The following is a 23,022-nucleotide window of genomic DNA, read 5'->3' on the forward strand; positions in this document are numbered from 1 at the left end:
TGCTCTTGTAAGAATCACATTTTGTCCATTTTGCTGACAAGCCTGTGACACATCACCCCTTTACTGGACCAATGTGTGTCACTGTATTTATTTTCAACCTTCCAAAATGCATCAATATAGCCAACAATAAATGAGGCAACACCAGAAATAAGCAGAACATATAAAAACTTAAATACAAATATGATAAAACTGATCTAAACAACAAAATCTAAAATGCATACATGCATATACAAATCCATATGTACATCTACACACATTTACATCAAAATATTTTAAAAAATAAAGAAAATTTAAAAGATATTAAAACATATCTTATATTTTTTCAATCATAAAAAAATACACAAATGAGTTCCTTCCTGCAGTTTACAAAACAAATAAAAATAACTAAAATCATTCCTTTAGTTGCATATTTTTTTTTAAAAGAAAGATACATTCCAAAAATTAGGTCATTCCTGCAGCTTAAAAATATGTGTTCCAAAAATTAGGTCATTCCTACAGTTTAAATATACTACTACTACTACTACTACTACTACTAATACTACTAATAATAATAATAATTATAATGATACAAAATTTGTTCCAGAAATTAGGTCATTACTGCAGTTTCAAATAATAATTAAAACAATTATAATAAATATGTTCCAAAAATTTGGTAATTCCTACAGTTTAAATATATTAATAATAATACAAAATATGTTCCAAAAAATTAGGTCATTCCTTCAGTAAAAAAAAGAAAAAAGAAAATTAGGTCAATACTGTAGTTTCAAATAATAATAAAAATAAATCCTATGTATGTTACAAAAATTGGTAATGCAGTTTCAAAAAAATACTTGTACTAATATATATATATATATATATATATATATATATATATATATATATATATATATATATATATATATTTCTTTATAAATGTGTTCCTAAAAGTAGGTCATTCCTACAGTTTAAATATTATAATAATAATACAACATATTTTCCTAAAATTAAGTTATTCCTGCAGTTAAAAAAAAAAATATATATATATATATATATGCCAATGTTGCAAAAAATAGGTAATTTCAATTTCAAATAATAATAAAAATGATAACATTTTCCAAACATTTGGTAATTTCGATTTAAAATAATTAATAATAATAACAAATATTCTCCAATCACAAGGTCATTCCTGATTTTTGTACACACACACACTCACAATATAATATATATTGTGTGTACAAAAATATGCATGTACATATTATGTTGTTCTGAAATGTAATATGTTGTCCTGTCGCAGAGCTGAGCGTGTTCCCGTAGGCCGGTGGCGGAGGGCGGAGCAGGAACATGGGGGAGGTCTAGTGTAGCCTCTGCTCTCGGCTCTCGGTCCTCGGCTCGAGTCGGCGCTCATTCGGGGCGTGTTTCAGCTCAGGCTTGAATGGAGACGGAAATATGTGAGTTTCTGTGAAAAAAAAAAAAACACACACGGACGCGGACGCGGAGTAGAGCCGCAGGCCGGAGAACATTCACATCCAGTGACCCGGAGCTCTAAAACAACTGAGGATTTTACTCGTCTGCAAACTGTGAGTTTATCAGGAAAAGAGGATTTTTCTTTATGCCTTTTTTTTGTATCGTGTGGATTATTGTTTCTGTTGAAAAGAGATACAAAGACTCGCGCGAAAGTGCGTTCTGCATGTTTCTTACAGGCGATGCAGAGAGTAGCAATTACACTTCCGTTTCTGAAACATTGTATCATTAATATCTCATTTGGATTGTTTTCTACCGGGACAAGCTATTATATTCAGCCTGGTGTTGCATCAAACGTTTAAAGTTACACAGTTGGCCGTGAATCTATCGTGGACTTTGCGATTAAATACACTGGAAATGAACATCAAGATTCGCTTTCATTGTGTTCTGTGAACTGGGCGTTTGAATGCGGGTTTGTTTCAGAGCTTCTGTCGGACTCTTCTTTGTGTTCAGATCCACAAAAGCGTCCGATCGGAAGAAAAGGTGCTCCCGGTTACAGCACAGGACGTTTTATGTTTTGACTCTGTTTGTAAGCACAGTTAATAGTATTTCATCGAAAGTAAGTTGTTTTGCTGTTTAGCCATATCTCGATAAAGTGATGTTTAACGTAATGATTCAATTTTGCGAATCGATTCGTTTAATATCCCGCTTCGGTTGAGTCGCCCTCCCAGAAGCTTTGTATTTCTTACTTTTTTTTAACTTTTTTTTTTTTACTTTTATTTAACTGTTTTTAATTGTTATTTTGCCATGCTTTTGTGTTTATGATTCCAACTTGTCACCCGCTTCACGCTCGCAGTCAAACAATTTACGAATAGGCAGCGAAAGCGAATCGAATCGTAGATTGAAAGGATCCGGTTCAAACGAATGATTCGTTGGCCATCCGAGCATCGCTAGTAATACTTACTCACTGGATGCTGTTACATTTAGTGCTGATTATAATACAATGCAAGTAATGTGAAAGTAATATAAAACATTTCCACAACCCATAAATGTAACTTTGGGTAATATTAATTTATTTGTATTTCTATACGGTTTCCTCGAAACTGAACTCTTAATGCATACTTTTTTTGCATTTGACCTTAGTGATTTCAATCTTATACGTGCATAAATTTAAATCAAACTCGTATTTTTCAGTGCACTCACGGTTTTGAAGTGATTTGTCATTGTTTGCATTTCGCTCTCTAGCAAGACCTCAATAACTAATGCTCGTACTAGATACCCTTTTTAATAGGGGTTTTGTTGTATAAACTTTTTACTTGTATGCAGAACGTATACACAAATCCATTTTCTTCTTAATTTTGTTAGTTGTATTTAGTTTACAGTGTCACGTCGAGTGCGGTCGCATGAAGGCCCGAAAGCCTCGGACTCTCGTAAGCGCGGGTGCCGTAGGTGTCGCGCATGTCACGAGGGGGTGATTGACGCCGCCAGTCCGAGGCTTTGAGGCCCGTGCGGTGCGATGAGCTCAGATGTCTCATGTGCCGTCTCCAAGGAGACTGTAACCCGAGAACTAGATTAAAACACTCAATGGACGCTCATGATCGCAATGGACAAAACATTTTGACGTTACAGTATGTTTTGATCCTTCATAAACGAAAGTGCAGTGTAGTTGAATTTTTTGGCTTCATTTAGTGCCTGTAATGTGTCTTGTGGCATCTGAGCATGTGTGTTTGTTCAACTGTGTTGTTTTTTAAATAGGTCAGTTGAGACCTGGAATAATGAGTAACTATATCCAGGCAGAATACACACCTGGGACCGGTGTCTTCGTTCATAAATCACAGCTGCCACGCCTAACATTCACACACGCATTACTGCAGCTGCCGAACGCATCCACACTGAATACAGATGAACTTCTTCTGGGGCTTTACAGTAAAACTATGGTGCAAAACCTAGTCGTGCTGTCCTGGATTCAGATTCAGTATCTTGTCGGATGCGGACGCTTGTGTTGGTCTCATGGACCTCTTGAGATTGTGAGGTCTGTCTGCTAATTTAATTTGGTGCATATTTAATATATTTAGTTGAATTATCAAGTACCATTCTTTACTTCTGTGTATTATATTGTTCTGACATTAGTTTTCTCTTCTAAAACGGGAATATTCACACTCTTGTCCATCCTATTATCTATTGGTCATGACATAATAATCAGCCAACGTTTCTACATTGGTTTATCTAGTCTGTATGTTGTTGTTTTGTGTCAGACTGTTCCACTACCACACCTGTAGCTGAAGCGTTTACGAGCAGTTCCCACATAAACACGAAAGTTTTCAGAGCTCTGTCCCAGGTGTGGTCACATTAGTGACATTTCATGAGCAAAAATGCTCCATTGTTTATAATCTAGCAGCTTTCTGTTTGGTTAATGTGGTGAATTCTCTCAAATCACTTGAACTGTTGTGAAATCTGTGTGGGGATCTTTCGCCCTCAGACGAATTTCCCTATCGTGTGGATTCCTATTGAACTGACTGGATTTGGCAAGGAAAAAACCTCCTGAATGACTGTAAATGTGATCAAAACTTAAAGGGATAGTTCACCTAAAAATGCACATTCTGTCATCATTTACTCACCCTCGTCACTCCAAAACTCGTAAGACTTTCGTTCATCTTCTGAACACAAATGAAGATATTTCTGATGAAATCTGAGACATTTCTGTCCCCTCCATTGACGGTCTACGTAACTACCACTTTCAAGTCCCAGAAAGGTAAAGACATCATTAAAGTAATCCATGTGACTCCAGTGGTTTAACCTTGAAAGTGGTAGCCTAGTGGTGTTACTGTCTGTGGAGGGGCAGAAACATCTCTGATTTGATCAAAAACAGCTTCATTTGTGTCCTGAAGATGAAGGAAAGTCTCACGGGTTTAGAGCGACATGAGGGTAAGGAATGACTTTTTCATTTTTTTTGGGTGATCTAAGCCTTAAAGGCAAAACAATAGTGAATATGAAAATGTCTAATTGTGGGAATCTTGAGGAACTTAATGTTTTGATTCACAATTCCACTTTTATAATTTCATGAACAATTCTTTCAGTACTTTTGATTAAGCCAGGCAAGTAATTACCATATTTTATGGTGATAAAAGAAGTCGTACTGGGTCAAAGTTGCGTTATTAAAAGGAAAAAGAAAAGCTAAGTCACATTGGTATCCAAGTCACATTTTATTAGCAGCATATTCAGAAATAATGTAAAATACTGGTCGTACAAACTTTATTTTAGTTCCACTCGCTCCACAAAAAATCCTTAATGTAATATACAGAACAAGAATGAAAAGTACAAGTATAAAATAAACATATTCTAGTTGTATTCCTTATAAACATTTATTAAAAACAGCAAGCTTAACCTGATTTAAATTGAATTAATGTGTGGGAAATGCACTGTATTAATACACTTATGAACTATTGACTTGTTGCATAAAACGATTATCTGAAATCGAAAAACCAAAAATAGTTGCTAGAATGCTAGAACTGATATGTTGAGTGTGTGTGTGTGTGTGTGTGTGTGTGTGTGTGTGTGTGTGTGTGTGTGTGTGTGTGTGTGTGTGTGTGTGTGTGTGTGTGTGTGTGTGTGTGTGTGTGTGTCGCTCCTCCTCAGACTGATGGGTGACACATGCTCCGAATCCGTCCTGGACAAATGGTGTCTTATCAGCTCCGTAAACAACTCCTGACGGCCCACACACACTCAGCATGTGTGTTTGTGCTTGAAGAAATGCTGTCTGTCTCGTCCCGTCTCACATGAGTCTTGTTAGGAGACAGAAATGTGAGCGAAAATAGATGCCGCAGTGCCGCCTCTAATTTAGATAATCGAATCGAGCTGTTACTTTAGAGCGAGCAAAACAACTCTGCATAAAACCTTGAGGAAATAGACGCTTATTTCCTAATACTGTTTAAAAGTTTCATACTTTCATATCGGGGTGTGTGTAAAGGTCAGACGGCCATAGAAACACACACCCCCCGTCTGACCCATCACGCGTACCCTCGCATTCATTCCCATAGTAACACACAAGCTCAGTTGCTGTGGAGATGACAGGCGATGGCTGGGGAATGTGTGTGTGTGTGTGTGTGTGTGTGACTGAGTAATGGGGTTTTTATGGAGATGCCGAAGTCCTTGTGCAGGACGCTTTGGCGGAGCTTAGTCACAAAAAGTGTTTTAATGTTCTTAAAGCATTACAGAAGTGTGTTCATGTCACCTGTTTGTCTCGGTAACATACTTGAAGTCATTTTAAAATGATTAGGAGTGTGATTATGTATTCCTGTGAGATGTTCGAGCACAATGGGCATCATTCAGTGTGTGAGCAGAACGAATTTCTGTGTGAAATTGTGTGTTGCCCAAATTGTTGCGTTTAATTGAATGAGACGATTTTGGTGAGAATGATTTGAGAACAATTTTCCCCAGCCCGTGTTTTGAGAATAAGGCTCTTCGTTTTTTACATAAAGGGTCAAATGTGGGGTTTCGGGGTTGAATATATGCGTGTAAATTAGGGCTGCGCGATATTGAGGAAAATATGTGATAACTTTCCCTGATGGCACACGTACGTCTCCAAGATGTCTGTTGGTAAACATCTTTAAAAAGTCATTTTTACTCATTTAACGTTTTCTAGATGTCTATTTAACATCTGTCGGGAAATGTCTTGGAGACGTATTGCAGATGAACACTCGTGAAACGTCTCTGAGATGTGTGTGTGTGCGCTAATATAATATGCAATAATGTTTGAAATGTGTAAAATCAATTTAGATGATATTTTAGGGATGCACCATATCGGCCACCATATCGGTATCAGCCGATATATATATATGTTCATTTTTTAATGTTATCGTTATCGGCCCAGTAAGAAATTTTGGCCGATTTATTAAAGCCGATAAATACTGTATTATTTCCTCCGGCTGAGACTCTTCAGATGTGCACTGTTCAACATTATGGTTTTGAATTGCTTGAAATATGATTGAAATCATTTCGAAAAGGGAAAATACAGTTATATAGCCTAAGTCATACAAGTTACATAAAATTATAATGAGAACATTATTATAATTGTTTGCTTGGGACGTGGCTTTTAATGGTGCGACTTGTTTTTGTAATCAGGCTCTCAAAAATGATTTATAAATGTGGATTTAGATTTATCGGCCAATATATCGGTTATCGGCTTTCAAATAAGGAGTTATCGATATCGGCCAATATAGGAGCGTCCCTATTATATTTCTTAGAGTGTTCCTCTTTGCCATCCGCAGCATTTACATGTTTTGCATATAACTATAGTCTTTTAAACCAAAATACAAATATAATTGAGGTGCTATATTGTTTTGGCACTAAATTGTCTTATTAATAGCTTTATGTTTCATCCAAAGTTGCAAATTTTTAACTCGTGTGCAAAATTGGAATATCACATTATAACATTTGCAGATAAAGCAGTGTTTCCATCCCATGTGTTCAAGAAAACAAAAGCTTCACTTCCTGGGAAACTGGCTCAAAATATCAGCAATAAAATGGAAGTGGTTGTAATCGGGGAGAAACTGTGGCTCTTTTCCCCTCCGTCATAAATTAGTGTGTGTCGGAGCGTCAGACGAAACACAGTAAACGCTGATGTTCGGATGCTGGTGTTCGGGAACACACTCGTGAGACGCTTCTGGAGGGGATTAAACCAAATCATTCTGATCTCACACTTTGACTCGGGCGTTTCAGAGCCACCATACCAACATTTGAGATGCTGCGATGCCATTGGTCCACTGGTTAGTCTAGTTATCCAATCACGTCCACTGTTGAGGCAAGAGGTTGTTGTTGTTGTTGTTGTTGTTGTTGTGAGATTCACAATCTCACAACACAATCTTCATTGAGGGATTTATTCTGTAAATGTGTTTCCAATCATAGTCTTTTTATTAGATGATAAATTTATCAACTTCAGTGTTTAAGTTTTTTTTATGCGAATTTTTGGAATTTACGTGCATCAGCTTTTCCGTCCAGTGTTTATTATTTATTTTTGTAATTGTGACTCTTGATTCTTGAATTTGATAAACTATCAAGAACCTGAACGCAGCGTTTAGGGTGTGAAATGAACCTATTTGAGCATCTCAAGCGTTCTGTGTTGTGACGTCGATGTCAAGGATTTCGGATTTTCTGGTTAGTCTAGTTATCCAATCACAGCCTCTGTGGCAAAGTCGCGTGCGTGATTTGTTGTGCATCGAGGGATTTATTTGATGAATGCTTTTCCATCAGTTTGTGCATGTCTTTTTATCAGATGATAAATTTATCCACTTCAATGTTTAACTGGCAATTGTAAAAATTGCACACAAAAATTACAAAGTGAATTGGCTTTTCTCTCCAGTGTTTTTTATTTTATTTTTATTTTTTTATATAGATTTCTTTTATATTTTTGTAATTCTTGAATGATGTTTAAAAAGCATATAATTGTTAATCCTGCCAAACCACGTCCAGGATTGGGTAAAGCGCTCCTCTCATCTGTCAGTGTTTCCCCCACAGGTCCGTCCTCTCCTGTCTGCCGGCCTCCAAGATAGATTCTCTCAGGAGTAAAGTGGAGTTGCTGAAGCTGCCACTGTCTCTGTCGTCCAAATCCATCTCTGAGCGCAAGTCTCAGCTGGGCGGAACCACCGAGCGCTCCAGGGGCGGAGCTGGGGCCCATAAACCCCGCCCACCGGCCCCAGACATGGACAACGAGTCGCAGTACTCCGGATATTCCTACAAGTCTTCCCATTCACGCAGCTCTCGCAAGCACAGGTACACGCAAATCCCAGCGCTTTTAGGGGAGCTTGTTTGGAGTTTAAAAAATGTAGCTAAAGATAATTGTAAAAAAAAAAAAAACCTATTATTATTATTATTTTATTTATTTTTTTCAGAATTGGACGTTTTAACTCGAGTTTATATCTGAGAGAAAAAAAGTCAGAATTGTTAGCCTAGTTATTACCTTTTATTTTTATCCAGTGATGGAAACAAGCTTCTATATTTTTTTGTGATACTGAAATTGGTGAAATTTCAGTGGTATTGGTAAATGGTAATAAAAAAAAAAAAAAATGTAAAGATAATTGTGCATTTTTTTTCTCCCTCAGAATTGGACTTTATAACCCGGGTTTATATCTAGGGGGAAAAAAGTCAGACTTGCAAGATGTAAACTTGCAGTAGCTCAGGAAAGAAGTCAGAACCGTAAGATAGTTGCAAATCCCATCGTTTTTATGGAACCTTGTTTCTGCCACGGAATTAAAAAAAAATGTAAAAGATATATATATAATTTTTTTTTTTTTTCAGAATTGGACGTTATAACTCGATTTAATTGCGGGATATAAACATACAATTGCTCAGCAAAGAAGTCCGAATCATAAGATAGTTGCAAACACCTTTTTAGTTTTATTCAGTGACGGAAACAAGCTTACATCGTTTTTTGTGATATTGAAATTGGTGAATTTTCAGTGGTATATTTAAAGCAAAAAATAACTACAGTATCTTGTGATATAGTTATCGTAAAATAAAATGACTCCTATCTCATATCTCCCACCCCTAATGTCAACAGAGGCTTGCTTCTTTCGTTCGCAGTGTATAGACGGCTTTAGTGGCTCTGTGTGTTTGCCGGTTGTGAAGGCCAGTGCTGTATAAAGTAACTTGTGTCCCGTGTCTTTAGGGACCGGAGAGACAGACATCGCTCTAAGAGCCGAGACAGCAGCAGTCGAGCAGACAAATCCGTCACCATCCAGGCTCCCGGAGAGCCACTGCTGGACGCCGAGTCCACACGCGGAGACGACCGGGTCAGTGCTAAACGTGTGTTTCGAGAGCATTACAGGGAGAAGAGTAAAGTAAAACATCAGGACACAGCAAATTAAAAATATTAAAAACTCTGTTTTGGTTTCAGCTTTGAAATTTATTTTATTTTTAGTGCATTTTTATGTGATTTTCTTATTTTTAGTTTTAATCATTTTAGTACTTGAACCTAAACTTTTTATTTCAGTAAGTTACCAATGCAAAATTTCCAATTTAGTTTTAATCTGTTTTTCATTGAATATTTATATATATTTTTTTATTTCAGCTTCAACTAGTGAATTTTATTTATTTATAAATATATTATTTATATTTTATTTATTAAAATATTTATTTTATTTATAAATAATTTTATTATTTATATATTAGTGACTGTGGTTTTTATATATATATATATATATATATATATATATAAAAACACAGTCACTAATATATGAATAAATAAAATTTATAAATAAATCATAATTTTTTTCGTTGATGATCACACGTTGATCTGATTGGTTACAAGGTAGTTTGTGACGTCAGAAACACCAGCGATTTCAAAGCGTGTGTTTGAGACTGTCTTTGGTTCACTGCAGTTTTAAGAAGAAAATATTCAGAAATGGTGTTGAGTTATGAATTTACACATGGTTTGTCTTAAAGGGTATTAAAAACACCACATAGACACATAAACAACATTAAAAGCTTGATTTTCACCACAGGGGGACTTCAACGATATTCCAAGTCTTCTGAAGTATCAGACTCACTCCTCTCAGTGTGTTATTGTCACTCACAGACTCTCTCTTGATTCCCCGTCAGGATGATAACTGGGGCGAGACCACGACCGTAGTGACCGGGACGTCCGAGCACAGCGTCTCGAATGAAGACCTCACGCGGGCGTCGAAAGAGCTCGAGGACTCTTCGCCCCTGGAGTGCCGTCGTTTCGCGGGACCCGTCCTGAGTGGCATCCTGGGCCTGTTTGCGCTCCTGACGCCCCTGGCCTTCCTCCTGCTGCCTCAGCTGCTGTGGCGCGACTCCCTGGACCCCTGCGGGACGCCCTGCGAAGGCCTTTACGTGTCCCTGGCCTTCAAGCTCCTGGTCCTCCTCATCTCGTCCTGGGCTCTGTTCCTCCGGCCTCCGCGCGCCACGCTCCCGCGCTTCTTCGTCTTCCGCTGCCTGCTGATGGCGCTGGTCTTCCTCTTCGTGGCGTCGTACTGGCTGTTCTACGGCGTGAGGGTGCTGGAGCCCCGAGAGCGCGATTACAGGGGCATTGTGGGATACGCCGTGTCGCTGGTGGACGCGCTGCTGTTCATCCAGTATTTGGCGCTCGTGCTCCTGGAGGTGAGGCACCTCAGGCCGGCTTTCTGCCTCAAAGTGGTCCGCACCACTGACGGAGCCAGCCGCTTCTACAACGTGGGACACCTCAGGTGAGAGCGCTGACCGAGGACAGGCCATAACTCACTCTACATGTTGCAGATCATTGCACAGTATCTTCATTTACTATTATTATTATTATTATTATTATTATTTTTATTACTCCTTTATTATAGGGATGCACCGATATGAAAATGTTGGCCGATACTGATAACTCTTTCTATTTGAAAGCCGATAACCGACATATTGGCCGATAAATCTAAATCCAAATTTGTATATAAATTCAATCGGCCGATATATCGGGCATTCTTAAAATTCAATAATACAACAAATCACAACCCATTCCCTTACCTTACTGATACATTATTCTGAGCATAAATGAATAAATACAATATAACCAAAGAAAATAGACACAGCTTTTGTGAAGATGGTTGGCACATGTTGTTTTAGGGTGGCCATTTCCATAACACCCAAAAGGAGGACACTTTGCGGCATTTAGTGAGGCAAGAATAATCGCATAGGACTCTGGTGTACTCGCAACTACAATACAATTTTGTCCATCATATCGATGGCATCATGATGCAGTGATTCTGAAATAGCCTACTCTATTCATTGCCAAACAATTTGATCTACGATATATCTTGATGTAGACCTGTGTGTAACAGAAGAGGCCAAGTGTTTGTTCACAGTATTTGTATTTATTCAAGACATTGATGTCTGTTTCAAAAACTGACCACTGAGATGAACCTGTCTTGCAAAGTGTGCAGTTCCTGAAAACATAACATTTCTGGACTTCTGGAAATAAGATAAATACATAAATAAACAAATAATGAATGTGAAAAATAAATAAATACACATTTCAGTTCTTAAAGAAGTTCCCCCTCTGCAGCAGCTCAGGCGACAGCAGCTCCTCTGGGGTCATCATGGACAAACTCGTGCTCTTTTGTCCATTCCGGATTAAATGAGGTCTGACGTTTCGGCATGTTAACGTCATGATGTGACGTAGCCAGCACGTGGACTCCACGTCGTGGAGGCTTGTTTACGGTTTTAACCAATGATATATCAGATATTTATTTGACAGCGCTTTCAGCCAATCATCTGTTTGACCAGAGCTCTTACGGCATTAGACGCTATGCTGCTGCTGCGCCCCAATAAAGATTCTAGAGCGGGTTTTTTAGGCCAATTCAGCGCAACTCCAAAAAGGAGGACAAATGAGTGTCCGGCTTGAGGCTGCGCCGTACAGGGGGCTTAAAATCCGGACGTATGGCCACCCTATGTTATTCTCCCAAATGCCGTTAAAGCGACCCGAACTCAGAGCCGGTGCAGAGATGGAGTTGCTTTTCCACTTAGATCACATGTAATGAGCAGCTCTCGTGTGCATGAACTCGGCGCCGCGCTTCACTCTGAAATGTGCAGCACATGCATGATTTAGATCATAGCTTTCGGTGTTTGATAATCGCACTCTTTATCATTGAAGCATCTTTTATTAGATAGTGCTAGTTTTGACCCTTTTTATTCAGTTTACTCATTTGAAGACATTTTTAACTGAGTTAAACCAAATATAGTTTTATAGTTTTTAGCAAAAATAAATTGTAAACACCTGATATAGTTTAATAGCCACAGAAGCACGGCGTTAAAAAACAAATGAACATAGTTGCACTGATCCATATCACAATATTGGTTTTATTTCAAATACTCATGAAGCCCTAGAGTAAAGCAGAAGTGTGAAGAATCGTGATGTTGTAAACAGTGTGTGTGTGTGTGTGTGTGTGTGTGTGTGTGTGTGTGTGTGTGTGTGTGTGTGTTCTCAGTATCCAGCGAGCAGCGGTGTGGGTCCTGGATCACTACTACACTGATTTCTCAGTCTACAACCCTGCTTTACTCAATCTACCCAAGTCCATCCTGTCTAAAAAGATGTCTGGATTTAAAGTCTACTCTCTGGGAGAAGGTACGCGACATGTCATGGTCTTTCTCCATTTTTATGTGTATTTTTCTCTTGTGTTTTCACTCTTTTCATTCCCAAAGTATCTTTCAGTCGATGAATGCGATTATGATTTGTGTTTGATTGTCCACCGGTTCTGACTTGTTGTTTTTGCTCCCCAGAGAACAGCACTAATAACTCGACGGGTCAGTCCCGTGCGATGATCGCCGCCGCCGCCCGCAGGAGAGACAACTCTCATAACGAATATTACTACGAGGAGGCGGAGATGGACCGCAGGGTCCGCAAGCGCAAGGCCAGGTCAGAGTCCTGGAACACACTTCAACACAACTAGTCTCGAATATCTGGGTGAATCTCACAAAACAACAAAGAAAAAACTCATTATTACATACAATAACGATCTAATGATGAAAATATAAAACTTTGAATGAGTCAGAATGTAGATGGAAATAGGGATTTCACGATTCCTCGGTTAAGGCGAGACACGGCAGGCAAAAACATCGGGGTTTTTTACTGGTCAATTTTGAGATTTTCAATAACATGTCTTCTTTCAGACTTGTGGTGAAAAAAAAAAAAAAAGTCCAAAATACACATTTAGGTATTTATTTTACTACACTTTGTCTGTTTGCGTCTGTAGATTTCTCATAAATTCATCAAAAGTTGGCGTTGTAAATAATCCTGCTGCTCCGCGATCCCTGTCTGCTCCCTGTCATCACACACACCGCTGGAAAGCTCTCTCTCTCCTGTACAATGCTGTCGGATCCAAATATGGTCATTTCCTTTTTATCAGCAGCCAATCGTGAAAGTAAAAGGGCTGAATGTGCAATCTCATTGGCTGATGATAAATCTTTAAAGCCCGTTTTCTCAAAATGACTTTTCTCTCATTCTCCAAGCCCGAAATCTCCACTTCAGCAGCACCTATATACACCAAACCTCCCAGTCTTGTACCTAGTTATATTATGAAGACATTTACAGAGGGATTTATCCAATACTCAGATTTAGTTTTTTTAAATATATGCAAATTAGCGCATATTTAATTATATATTAGAAATTTGCATATTTAAACATTAAATTACAGAAAACTTGTTTTTTTGTTTTTTTTCATCTTAATGTATGTAATCAATTGGGAAAGGTGTGATATCATGGTGATATCTGCTAGTTAAAATGTTACCCTGTTCACCTGTAGTGTCTCGCCTTAAAAAAAATCCTCGATTGCAATTTCCCCGTGTCGTATAACCGGTAAAATACCGGAAGTGGCGCGTTCCACCGTTTTCTAAGGCTACGCGATACATTAAAACCATTTACAATCATAATATAGCATCGTGCTATTGTGAAATCACAAAGGCTGCGATTCAGTTAAATAAATATATGCGCAGTTTTTTCTTTTTCCACAGACAAGCACAACGCTTTATGTACATGCGTGCAGATCACATGTTAAAAGTACCTCAGCTCCGTTCACAGTAAACGCTGCTCCACACACACTCAATCTCTGCATGCGCTGTTTGTTTGGGTTTCCAATAACGTGCATTTGGGAACGCAAAAAGTTGTTCATCGCGATTTCAGAATAGAAGTTTAAACCCTCGCTCTGAGTTTGCATGTTTTGATGTGCACATGTTCTTGTGCAAGAAATGACAGTGGCTGTTGCATCATACAGAAGTGACCAAATATTAAAGATTAAGTGGATGTTTGAATTAAATGTTGTTTGGCCAATATTATACAGGGATTTGATAATGCCATAATGTAACAACAACTAACACCAGCCCGGTGTTGCACTGCGTTAAACAGTTACAGTTATAGTTCAGCCAAAAACTAAAATCAGCCCATGATTTACTCACCCTGAAGCCATCCTAGGTGTATATGACTTTCTTCAGATGAACACAATCAAGAGTTATATTAAAAAATGTCCTGGCTCTTCCAAGCTTTATAATGGCAGTGAATGGGTTTTCGAAGTCCATCAAAGCGCATCCATCTGTGATTAAAGTACTCCACACTGCTCTGGGGGGTTAATGAAGGCCTTCTGCAGTGAAGCGATGCGTTTGTTTAAGAATTTTTTTATTTTTTCATAAACTTTTATTTTTGATTTTTTTTATTCTATATATATATATATATATATATATATATATATATATATATATATATAATTTTTTTTATTTTATTATATTATTATTATTTAACTAATGATTTTGATCAATTTAAATGAATTAATGAAAAAATAAATAAAATATTAATTTTTTTTTTCAAATTTATCTAATATTATCTGTTATAATTAAATTAATTGTATCACTGTATTATTTTTATTTTTTAAACTTGTGCATATGGATATAATTTTAACACTGATGAATGTATAAGGAAAAGTTTATATTTTGTCTCGTTACTGGTGAATATTTAATATAAAAAAAATAAAAAAAAAATCCATCACTGGTTAATTTTAAGTGTGGTGTAAGAACTTGTTCCAGTACAAAGAATTAGCAAAATGCTGTTTAAAGTACATGTAGATGCAGTATAGCATGCATTTATTAACCTGTCAGAGCCGTTTCGAGCACTTTAATCACGGATGGATGCGTTTTGATGGACTTTGGAAAAAAATAACCCCATTCACTGCCATTATAAAGCTTGGAAGAGCCAGGACATTTTTTAATATAACTCTGATTGTGTTCGTCTGAAAGAAGAAAGTCATACACACCTGGGATGGCTTGAGGGTGAGTAAATCATGGGCTGATTTTATTGGGTGAGCTATCCCTTTAATCTTTGGTCTGTGGAGAACGTGTGCTCATAGTTGTGTTTCTCCTCCCAGGCTGGTGGTGGCAGTAGAGGAGGCGTTCACTCATATCAAACGGCTCCAGGACGACGAGGTGGCGGCGTCCCCCAAACACCCGCGTGAGGTGATGGACCCCCGGGAGGCGGCGCAGGCCATCTTCGCCCCCATGGCTCGAGCCATGCAGAAGTACCTGCGCACGACCCGCCAGCAGCCCTACCACAGCATGGAGAGCATCATCGCCCACCTGCAGTTCTGCATCACACACAACATGACGCCCAAGGTGACTGAACCGAGACGGGACACGCTTCTGCTTCCACCTGCACGCAATACTCACACAACTTGGTACATGTCACAATATTTGCAATATACAGTAGTCAACGTTTGAAGTGGATCAAAATAGTTAAAGAACCGGTATTGTTCAAAATTCATGTATAACTTTGATGAAAGTTATGTGTTGATCCTCTTCAAATGTTGACTCCTGTATAAGCAGACTTCAGTGAGTACTATATCTCACAATGCGATCGTCTCAACCTTCCAATGCTAGTGTGACGAATGAACCTGAAAGTAACATTAAAGGAATAGGTCACTTAATTCTGTCATCATTCGGTCGTAGTTCTGGGAACTTGCAACCAGGAGAACTAATAGTTCCCTAAAGAACATTTTCCTTACGAACGTTTTCCTGGTTGCATTCGCACCGCCAGTAGAAACTCTGAAGTGACGTAAGCCGCGCTTGTTGTCGTGACTTTTATTTTGACAGCGCGACGGACCTTTATTTTGGCGGCGCTGAGAACGCCAGAGCAAACAAACAGCGCTCGCATTCTCCATGTTCATTTACGATCTGTCGAACACGGTATTAGACAGAACTATTATACATAGAAAGTAGACGGTAATGAAAATGTATTAGCATACGGCTGATGTCCAGTGTTGCGGAGCAGAAACACATGATCATGATTCTATTGGCTCCTCAAAGTTGCGTTGGATTTTCTCCTCAGCGTGAAAGTTAAGTGCTCCATCTATCACTGTTTTGTTCGCAGAGTTAGTTTCTGGAGTAAATATATAGACTGTAATCTGTGTGTTTAAAAATGGCGGGTGCTGGTGTTTCGCGTGCGTTCGGCCAATCGGCGAACACTAACGTCACTGTAGTTCCTCTAGCGCTGGTTTAGACCGACTCTGAAGTACAAGTAAATTAGTTCCTCCAGAAGAGTTCCTAGAACTAAAATAGTTCCTAGTTTCTGCGATGCGAACACGGCAAAATCCGGGAACTTCCGTCAATAGTTCTAGGAACTATGAAAATGTTCCTCTGGTGCGAAAGCCCCTTTTTACTCTTAGTTCATTTAATAAAAATTCCGTCATCATCTACTGGCCCTCAAGTTGTTATGAGTTTCTTTCTTCTGTTGAACATAAAAGAAGATATTTTGAAGAACCCATTGACTTCCATAGTTGAAAAAAGTAAAAAAAATAAAAAATACTATGGAAGTCAATGGGTTCTTCAAAATATCTTCTTTTATGTTCAACAGAAGAAAGAAACTCATACAGGATTGAAACAATTTGAGGGCCAGTAAATTTCTTGATTTTAGTTTTTATTTTAGTTTTCATTTTTAACTGCCAAAACTTAAGACATCGTTCCGCAAAATTGGATTAAAATACAAAATAACTGATAACTACTATGTATTTCCTATTTGAATAGTATTTTCAGTACTGCGATTCAAATTGTAATATATTGTTCAGCATTGCATAAGAAATGGCTTTATTTGATTGAAACCTTTCCAAAAAAGAATATTTTCAACAATTAAAATTTTTTTTGTCAAACATTTTATAAATTATTTTTAGATAATAAAAATAAATGTAAAGAATATATATTAAAAAAAAAAAAAAATATATATATATATATATACAGTACCAGTCAAAAGTTTGGAAACATTACTATTTATTAATGCTGTTGAAAGAAGTCTCTTATGCTCATCAAGCCTGCAGTTAAAAAAAACAAAAAAAAAACAGTTATATTATGAAATATTATTACAATTTAAAATAATGGTTCTCTTTTTTAATATACTTTAAAATGTAATTTATTTTTGTGATGCAAAGCTGAATTTTCATCAGCAAGTACTCCAGTCTTTGGTGTCTTATGATCCTTCAGAAATCATTCTAATATGATGATTTGATACTCAGTTATTATCAATGATGGAAACAGTTGTGCTGTTTAATATATATTTTTTGGAATACTTTTTTCAGGATTCATTGATGAGTAAAACGTTAACAGCATTTATTCATAAAAACAGCATTTATTCAAAATAAAAACATTTCTAACAATATAAATCGTTACCATCACCTTTTATCAATTTAACGCATCCTTGTTGAATTAAAGTACTAATTTCTTAAAAAAAAAAATAGTTATTGTTCCCAAACTTTTGAACGGTAGTGTATATTGTTACAAAAGATTTCTATTCTAAATAAATACAGTTCTTTTTAACTTTTTATTCATCAAATAATCCTGAAAAAAGTATCTCAGGTTATAAAAAAAATATTAAGCAGCACAACTGTTTCCAACATTGATCATAAATCATCATATTAGAATGATTTCTGAAGGATCATAAGACTGGAGTACTTGCTGATGAAAATTCAGCTTTGCATCACAAAAATAAATTACATTTTAAAGTATATTAAACAAGAGAACCATTATTTTAAATTGTAATAATATTTCATATGACTTTTTTTTTTTTTTTTTTTTTTTTTTAACTGCAGGCTTGATGAGCATAAGAGACTTCTTTCAACAGCATTAAAAATAGTAGTGTTTCCAAACTTTTGACTGGTACATATATATAGTGCCCTCCACAATTAATGGCACCCCTGGTAAATATGATCAAAAATGGCTGTAAAAAATAAATCTGCATCGTTTATCCTTTTGATCTTTCATTAAAAAAATGTGCAAAAATCTAACCTTTCATTGAAGTAAAAGAATTGAAAGTGGGGGGAAATCACATTATGAAATAAATGTTTTTCTCCAAAACACGTTGGCCACAATTATTGGCACCCCTAGAATTTTTTACGAGTAAAATATCTCTGAAGTATATTCCTATTAATATTTACCTTTATTAGCACACCAGGGTGACTAGGAACATGAAACTGTCCAGCTATGACTTCTTGTTTCACAGGAGTTTAAATATGAGGAAACACAAAGGCCAAATCCCCTTAATCATCCGTCACAATGAGTAAAACCACAGAATATAGTTCTGATGTGCAGCAAAAGATTGTTGAACTTCACAAAATAGAAAGTGGCTGTAAGACAATAGCTAAAGAATTGAAAATCCCCATTCTGACCATCAGGGCAATAATTAAGAAGTTCCAATCAACTAATGATGTTATGAATCTGCCAGGAAGAGGACGTGTGTCTATATTGTCTTAATGCACGGCGAGGAGGAAAGTTTGAGTGGCCAAAGACTCTCAAAGGATCACAGATGGAGAATTGCAGAGATTAGTTGAGTCTTGGGGTCAGAAAGCCAAAAAACTAAAAACTAAAAAAAAAAACTACATCCCCACATGTTGTTTGGGAGGGTTTCAAGAAAAATCCTCCTCGCTCATCCAGAAACAAACTCCAGCAAATGTAATTGTCAGACACGACTGGATCTTCAGACGGCACAGGGTTCTGTGGTCAGATGAGACTAAAACAGAGCTTTTTGGCAGCAAACACACTAGATGGGTTTGGTGAACACAAGGATAAAAAGTACCCCATGTGTACAATTTAATATACCACTGGATCTTATATGTTGTGGGCATATTTTTCTGCTGGAGGTCCTGGACTTCTTGTTCAGATACATGGCATCGTGGATTCTATCAAATATCAACAGATAAAAAATCAAAACCTGACAGCCTCTGCTAGAACTCTTGTAATGGGCCGTGGTGGGATCTTCCATCAGGACAACGGTCCAAAACAAAACATCAAAATCAACACAAAAATGGGTAACTGAGCACAAAATGAAGCTTCTGCCATGAGCGTCCCAGTCCCCTGACCTGATGAGTGGGCTGAACTGAAGAGAAGCACAAACATGGATCTGGGAATCTGAAGGATCTGGAGAGATTCTGTATGGAGGAATGGTCTCTGATCTCTTGTCAGGTGATCTCCAAACTCATCAGGCATTATAGGAGAAGACTCAGAGCTGTTATCTTGGCAAAAGGAGATTGCAAAAAGTATTTAATAAAAGGGTGCCAATAATTGTGGCCAACATGTTTTGGAGAAAAACATTTATTTCATAATGTGATTCCCCCCCCCCACATTCAATTCTTTTACTTCAATGAAAGGTTAGAATTTTGCTAATTTTTTGAATGAAAGATCAAAAGGATAAACGATGCAGATTGATTTTTTACAGCCAGTTTTGAGCATATTTACCAGGGGTGCCATTAATTGTAGAGGGCACTATATAAATATATATAATTTTTTTAACTAATTATATTATCTATTATTTTACATAAACTTGTCCTTTTTTATTTTGATGAACTTGTGTATATGGATATGATGTCCACTTTTTGTTGTTTAACAGTGATGAATGTATAAGGAAAAGTGTATATTTTATCTTGTTAATGGTGAATATTTAATGTTTTTAACCTTTTTTTTTTATTTTTTTTTTTATCCGCTTTTTCCATTACTGGTTTATTTTAAGTATGGTGTAAGGCTTATTTTTAAAAATAATTAGCAAAATGCCGTTTAAAGTACATTTTGTGTATAACATGCAAATCAACATGCATTTTAATTTCTGCTTATCCCACTGGTCATTATAAAAATACATTTAGAGAATATTTTATAATATAAACTTCTTTTTTTTTAAATTATCTATCTATCTATCTATATAATTTATATATTTATTTTTTATTATATATATATATATTATTATTATTTAACTAATGATTTTGATGAATTTAAATGAATGAATAAATAAATAATATATAAAAAAATAATTATCAATTAATTTAACTAATTATATTATCATCTGTTATTTTAATTTAGCATTTTGCCAGTGCACAATGCTTTTTTTTTTTTTTTTTTTTTTTATAAACTTGTGCATATGGATATAATTTAACAATAATTAATGTATAAGGAAAAGTTTATATTTTGTCTCGTTACTGGTGAATATTTTATATAAAAAAAATAAATAAATAAAAAATCCATCACTGGTTAATTTTAAGTGTGGTGTAAGAACTTGTTCCAGTACAAAGAATTAGCAAAATGCTGTTTAAAGTACATGTAGATGCAGTATAGCATGCAAATCAACATGCATTTAAATTTGTTCCCGTCCCACTGGTGTTTAAATCTCTCATCCCTCTCTCCACCAGGCGTTCCTGGAGCGGTACCTGACCCCTGGTCCCACCATGCAGTACCAGCGTGAGAACGGCAGGGGGCGCCAGTGGACCCTGGTGAGCGAGGAGCCCGTGACATCAGCGCTGCGACAGGGCCTCGTGTTCTCCCTCCGGCGCCTCGACTTCGCCCTGGTCGTCACGGTGACGCCCCTCCCCTTCTTCAACCTGGGGGAGGAGTTCATCGACCCCAAGAGCCACAAGTTCGTGATGCGGCTTCAGTCGGAAACCTCAGTGTGAGAGGACAGTGAGACAGAGACAGAGGGACACAACCACTCCATTTCTTTCTAGATATCACTTTTAAACGACTGTTTGTATGTTTTTTTTTATACACTACATGAACTCCTTCGATCTAGAGACCGTCAGGATGACTCTAGACTGACTAACTCTTCTGCGTTTCAGCTGTGAATAATGATCAAATACAGTTTCACAAATCAGTCTCTGCGAGACGCACCAGCAACTCTACACACACACACATTTATCCTGCAAAACCCATGACAAGTGATGGAAACACTATAAGATTGTAGCTGATCAACGCGGAGAAATCAAGTGCTTTACTATTGAATGATTGTGGATCAAAAGCACATGAGAAGCATGTTTGTAACACTACTCGTCGTGAATGTTTTTAAGATGTCGTATGTTTTTGCAGTACTTTATTCTTTATCCTAATGAATCGAGGGGCCTTTATATCATTGGTTTACATTGTTCTGTTCACCAGCAAACTCACTGTCCGTTTCTTCCCAACACAGTCGTGGTTTTGTTTTGTTTGGTATGTGCGTCTGTCATGACCAATCAAATGTGTGACCTCTACATGAAATACAAAGACATGAATGTGTGCCAATCGTTGTACCTGTGCCTGCAGAGCTATGCACACACACACACACACAGAGCTGGCCGGATCCGGACCGGACTCAGATTTCCAGTGGTTTGAGGAAACGACTGACCTCGTCCATCCCGTGTACTCAACCGACCTCCAGCTTTGGGTCACTGTAGTTTTTCCCACATCTTGTACATAACTCATTCTGCTTTTATAAACTTGTGGACGTCAGTGAAAGAGGAATTTGACATGATGTAGGTGGTTATGGTTTCCAGAACTGACCGTTTCGGTTTTAGGCCTGATGCATGGATACAGGCGATGCAGTTTTGTACTTTTTTTTTTTTTTTTTTTTTTACTTTTATCATTTTGTATGAAAGTTAAGCTAATCTTTTAACATTTTCCCTTTAAAAAAAATGGTTTGTTGTAAAGAGATTTGTAGATTTTTTAGTTATTGTGTGGAAACCAATTGATAATTTCAGAACTAAAAATGTTGCAGCCTTTTTTCTTTTCTTTTTTTTTTAAATAAAAGATCAACTCGACTCTACTTTTAAGAGTTTGGCTCATGTTTTGAGGATATATGTTTGAGAGATTGTCTGATTATAGTGTCTTTATTTAAAGTGTACTTTAAAGGGGTCATGTAATGCCATTTTTGTACAAGTTAATATGATTCTTTAGGGTCTAAATGAAAAGTTTGTAATATACTTTAATTAAAAATTCTCATTAGTATTGTAAGAAAACACTCATTTTACCTGGTCAAAAACAGCTGTTTTCAGCAAGCCATTTAAGTGCATGTGTCTTTAAATGATAATGAGCTTTGCTCACCCCGCCCCTCTGTTCTGTGGGGCGTTTTGACACAATACACGTGGAGTGTTGCCTTGACAACAGTTGCGGGTATATTTTGGAGAATGGCAGCGGGAGTCTCTGAGGACACATCTGTGCAACCGAATCAATTTGAACCGGAGTCGGAGTCGGACCCGGAACAAGATGACGGCCCTGAAGAAGTTCGGCTGAATGGTTGGTTAACGTAATGTCACTTTGATCTTTGTGTGCACTGGCAGGGTAACGTTAGAGTAGTGAGATACGAACGCTATGTGTTTACGGATGTATACGTTAGTTCATTGACAGATTGATCAAATTAAAAATAAACTTCATGATCCCAGAAGATTTAGGAGCTGCACGTTCTTCATGTGTTTTTTAAATCAGTGAATTTACGTCAGTTGTTTTTACTTTTAAATACTTTTGTATTTAGCCAAAAGTTTTCCGGTTTTAGTTGAAATCGATGTCATATAACCAGCCCCTAAAATATTTGTATTCGCTAGTAATTGAGTTACGAACATTAAAAGGAATTGTTTTAATGTTCTTCACTCAATTACTACCGAATAAAAATATTTTAGGGGCTGGTTATATGACATCGATTTTGGAAAACTTTTTGGCTGTTCATCAGAAATCACACTTTTAAAATATGGCTTCTTCATATATTCAGGTTTAAATATTCAAGACTTTTGGAATCCTGATTCCTGTAAGACAAAAATGTTGCAGTTGAATTAAAATAATTCTTTTTTAACATTATTT

At 37.0% G+C, this 23,022-nt stretch overlaps 1 protein-coding gene across 1 annotated transcript; it reads left to right on the forward strand.

Moving 5' to 3' along the window:
• The first annotated feature begins 1,299 nt into the window (after positions 1-1,299).
• vangl2 (VANGL planar cell polarity protein 2) lies at positions 1,300-21,994 on the forward strand. The gene is made up of 8 exons (XM_084405188.1): positions 1,300-1,556; positions 7,954-8,208; positions 9,104-9,227; positions 10,036-10,643; positions 12,402-12,538; positions 12,694-12,829; positions 15,324-15,567; positions 20,613-21,994. Exons 2-8 carry the CDS (start codon positions 8,138-8,140, stop codon positions 20,871-20,873), a joined length of 1,581 nt encoding a protein of 526 aa, XP_084261314.1. The 5' UTR covers positions 1,300-1,556; positions 7,954-8,137; the 3' UTR covers positions 20,874-21,994.
• The last annotated feature ends 1,028 nt before the right edge of the window (positions 21,995-23,022 follow it).

Source organism: Rutilus rutilus, assembly GCF_951802725.1.
Source record: "Rutilus rutilus genome assembly, chromosome: 3".
NCBI classification, from domain to species: Eukaryota; Metazoa; Chordata; class Actinopteri; order Cypriniformes; family Leuciscidae; genus Rutilus; species Rutilus rutilus.

Coding starts and splice junctions, on each gene's coding strand:
- vangl2 (XM_084405188.1), top strand. CDS start 8,138: ATGGACAACGAGTCGCAGTACTCCGGATATTCCTACAAGTCTTCCCAT. Junction 9,228..10,035: donor CCACACGCGGAGACGACCGG/GTCAGTGCTAAA, acceptor ATTCCCCGTCAG/GATGATAACTGGGGCGAGAC. Junction 12,539..12,693: donor AGTCTACTCTCTGGGAGAAG/GTACGCGACATG, acceptor TTTGCTCCCCAG/AGAACAGCACTAATAACTCG.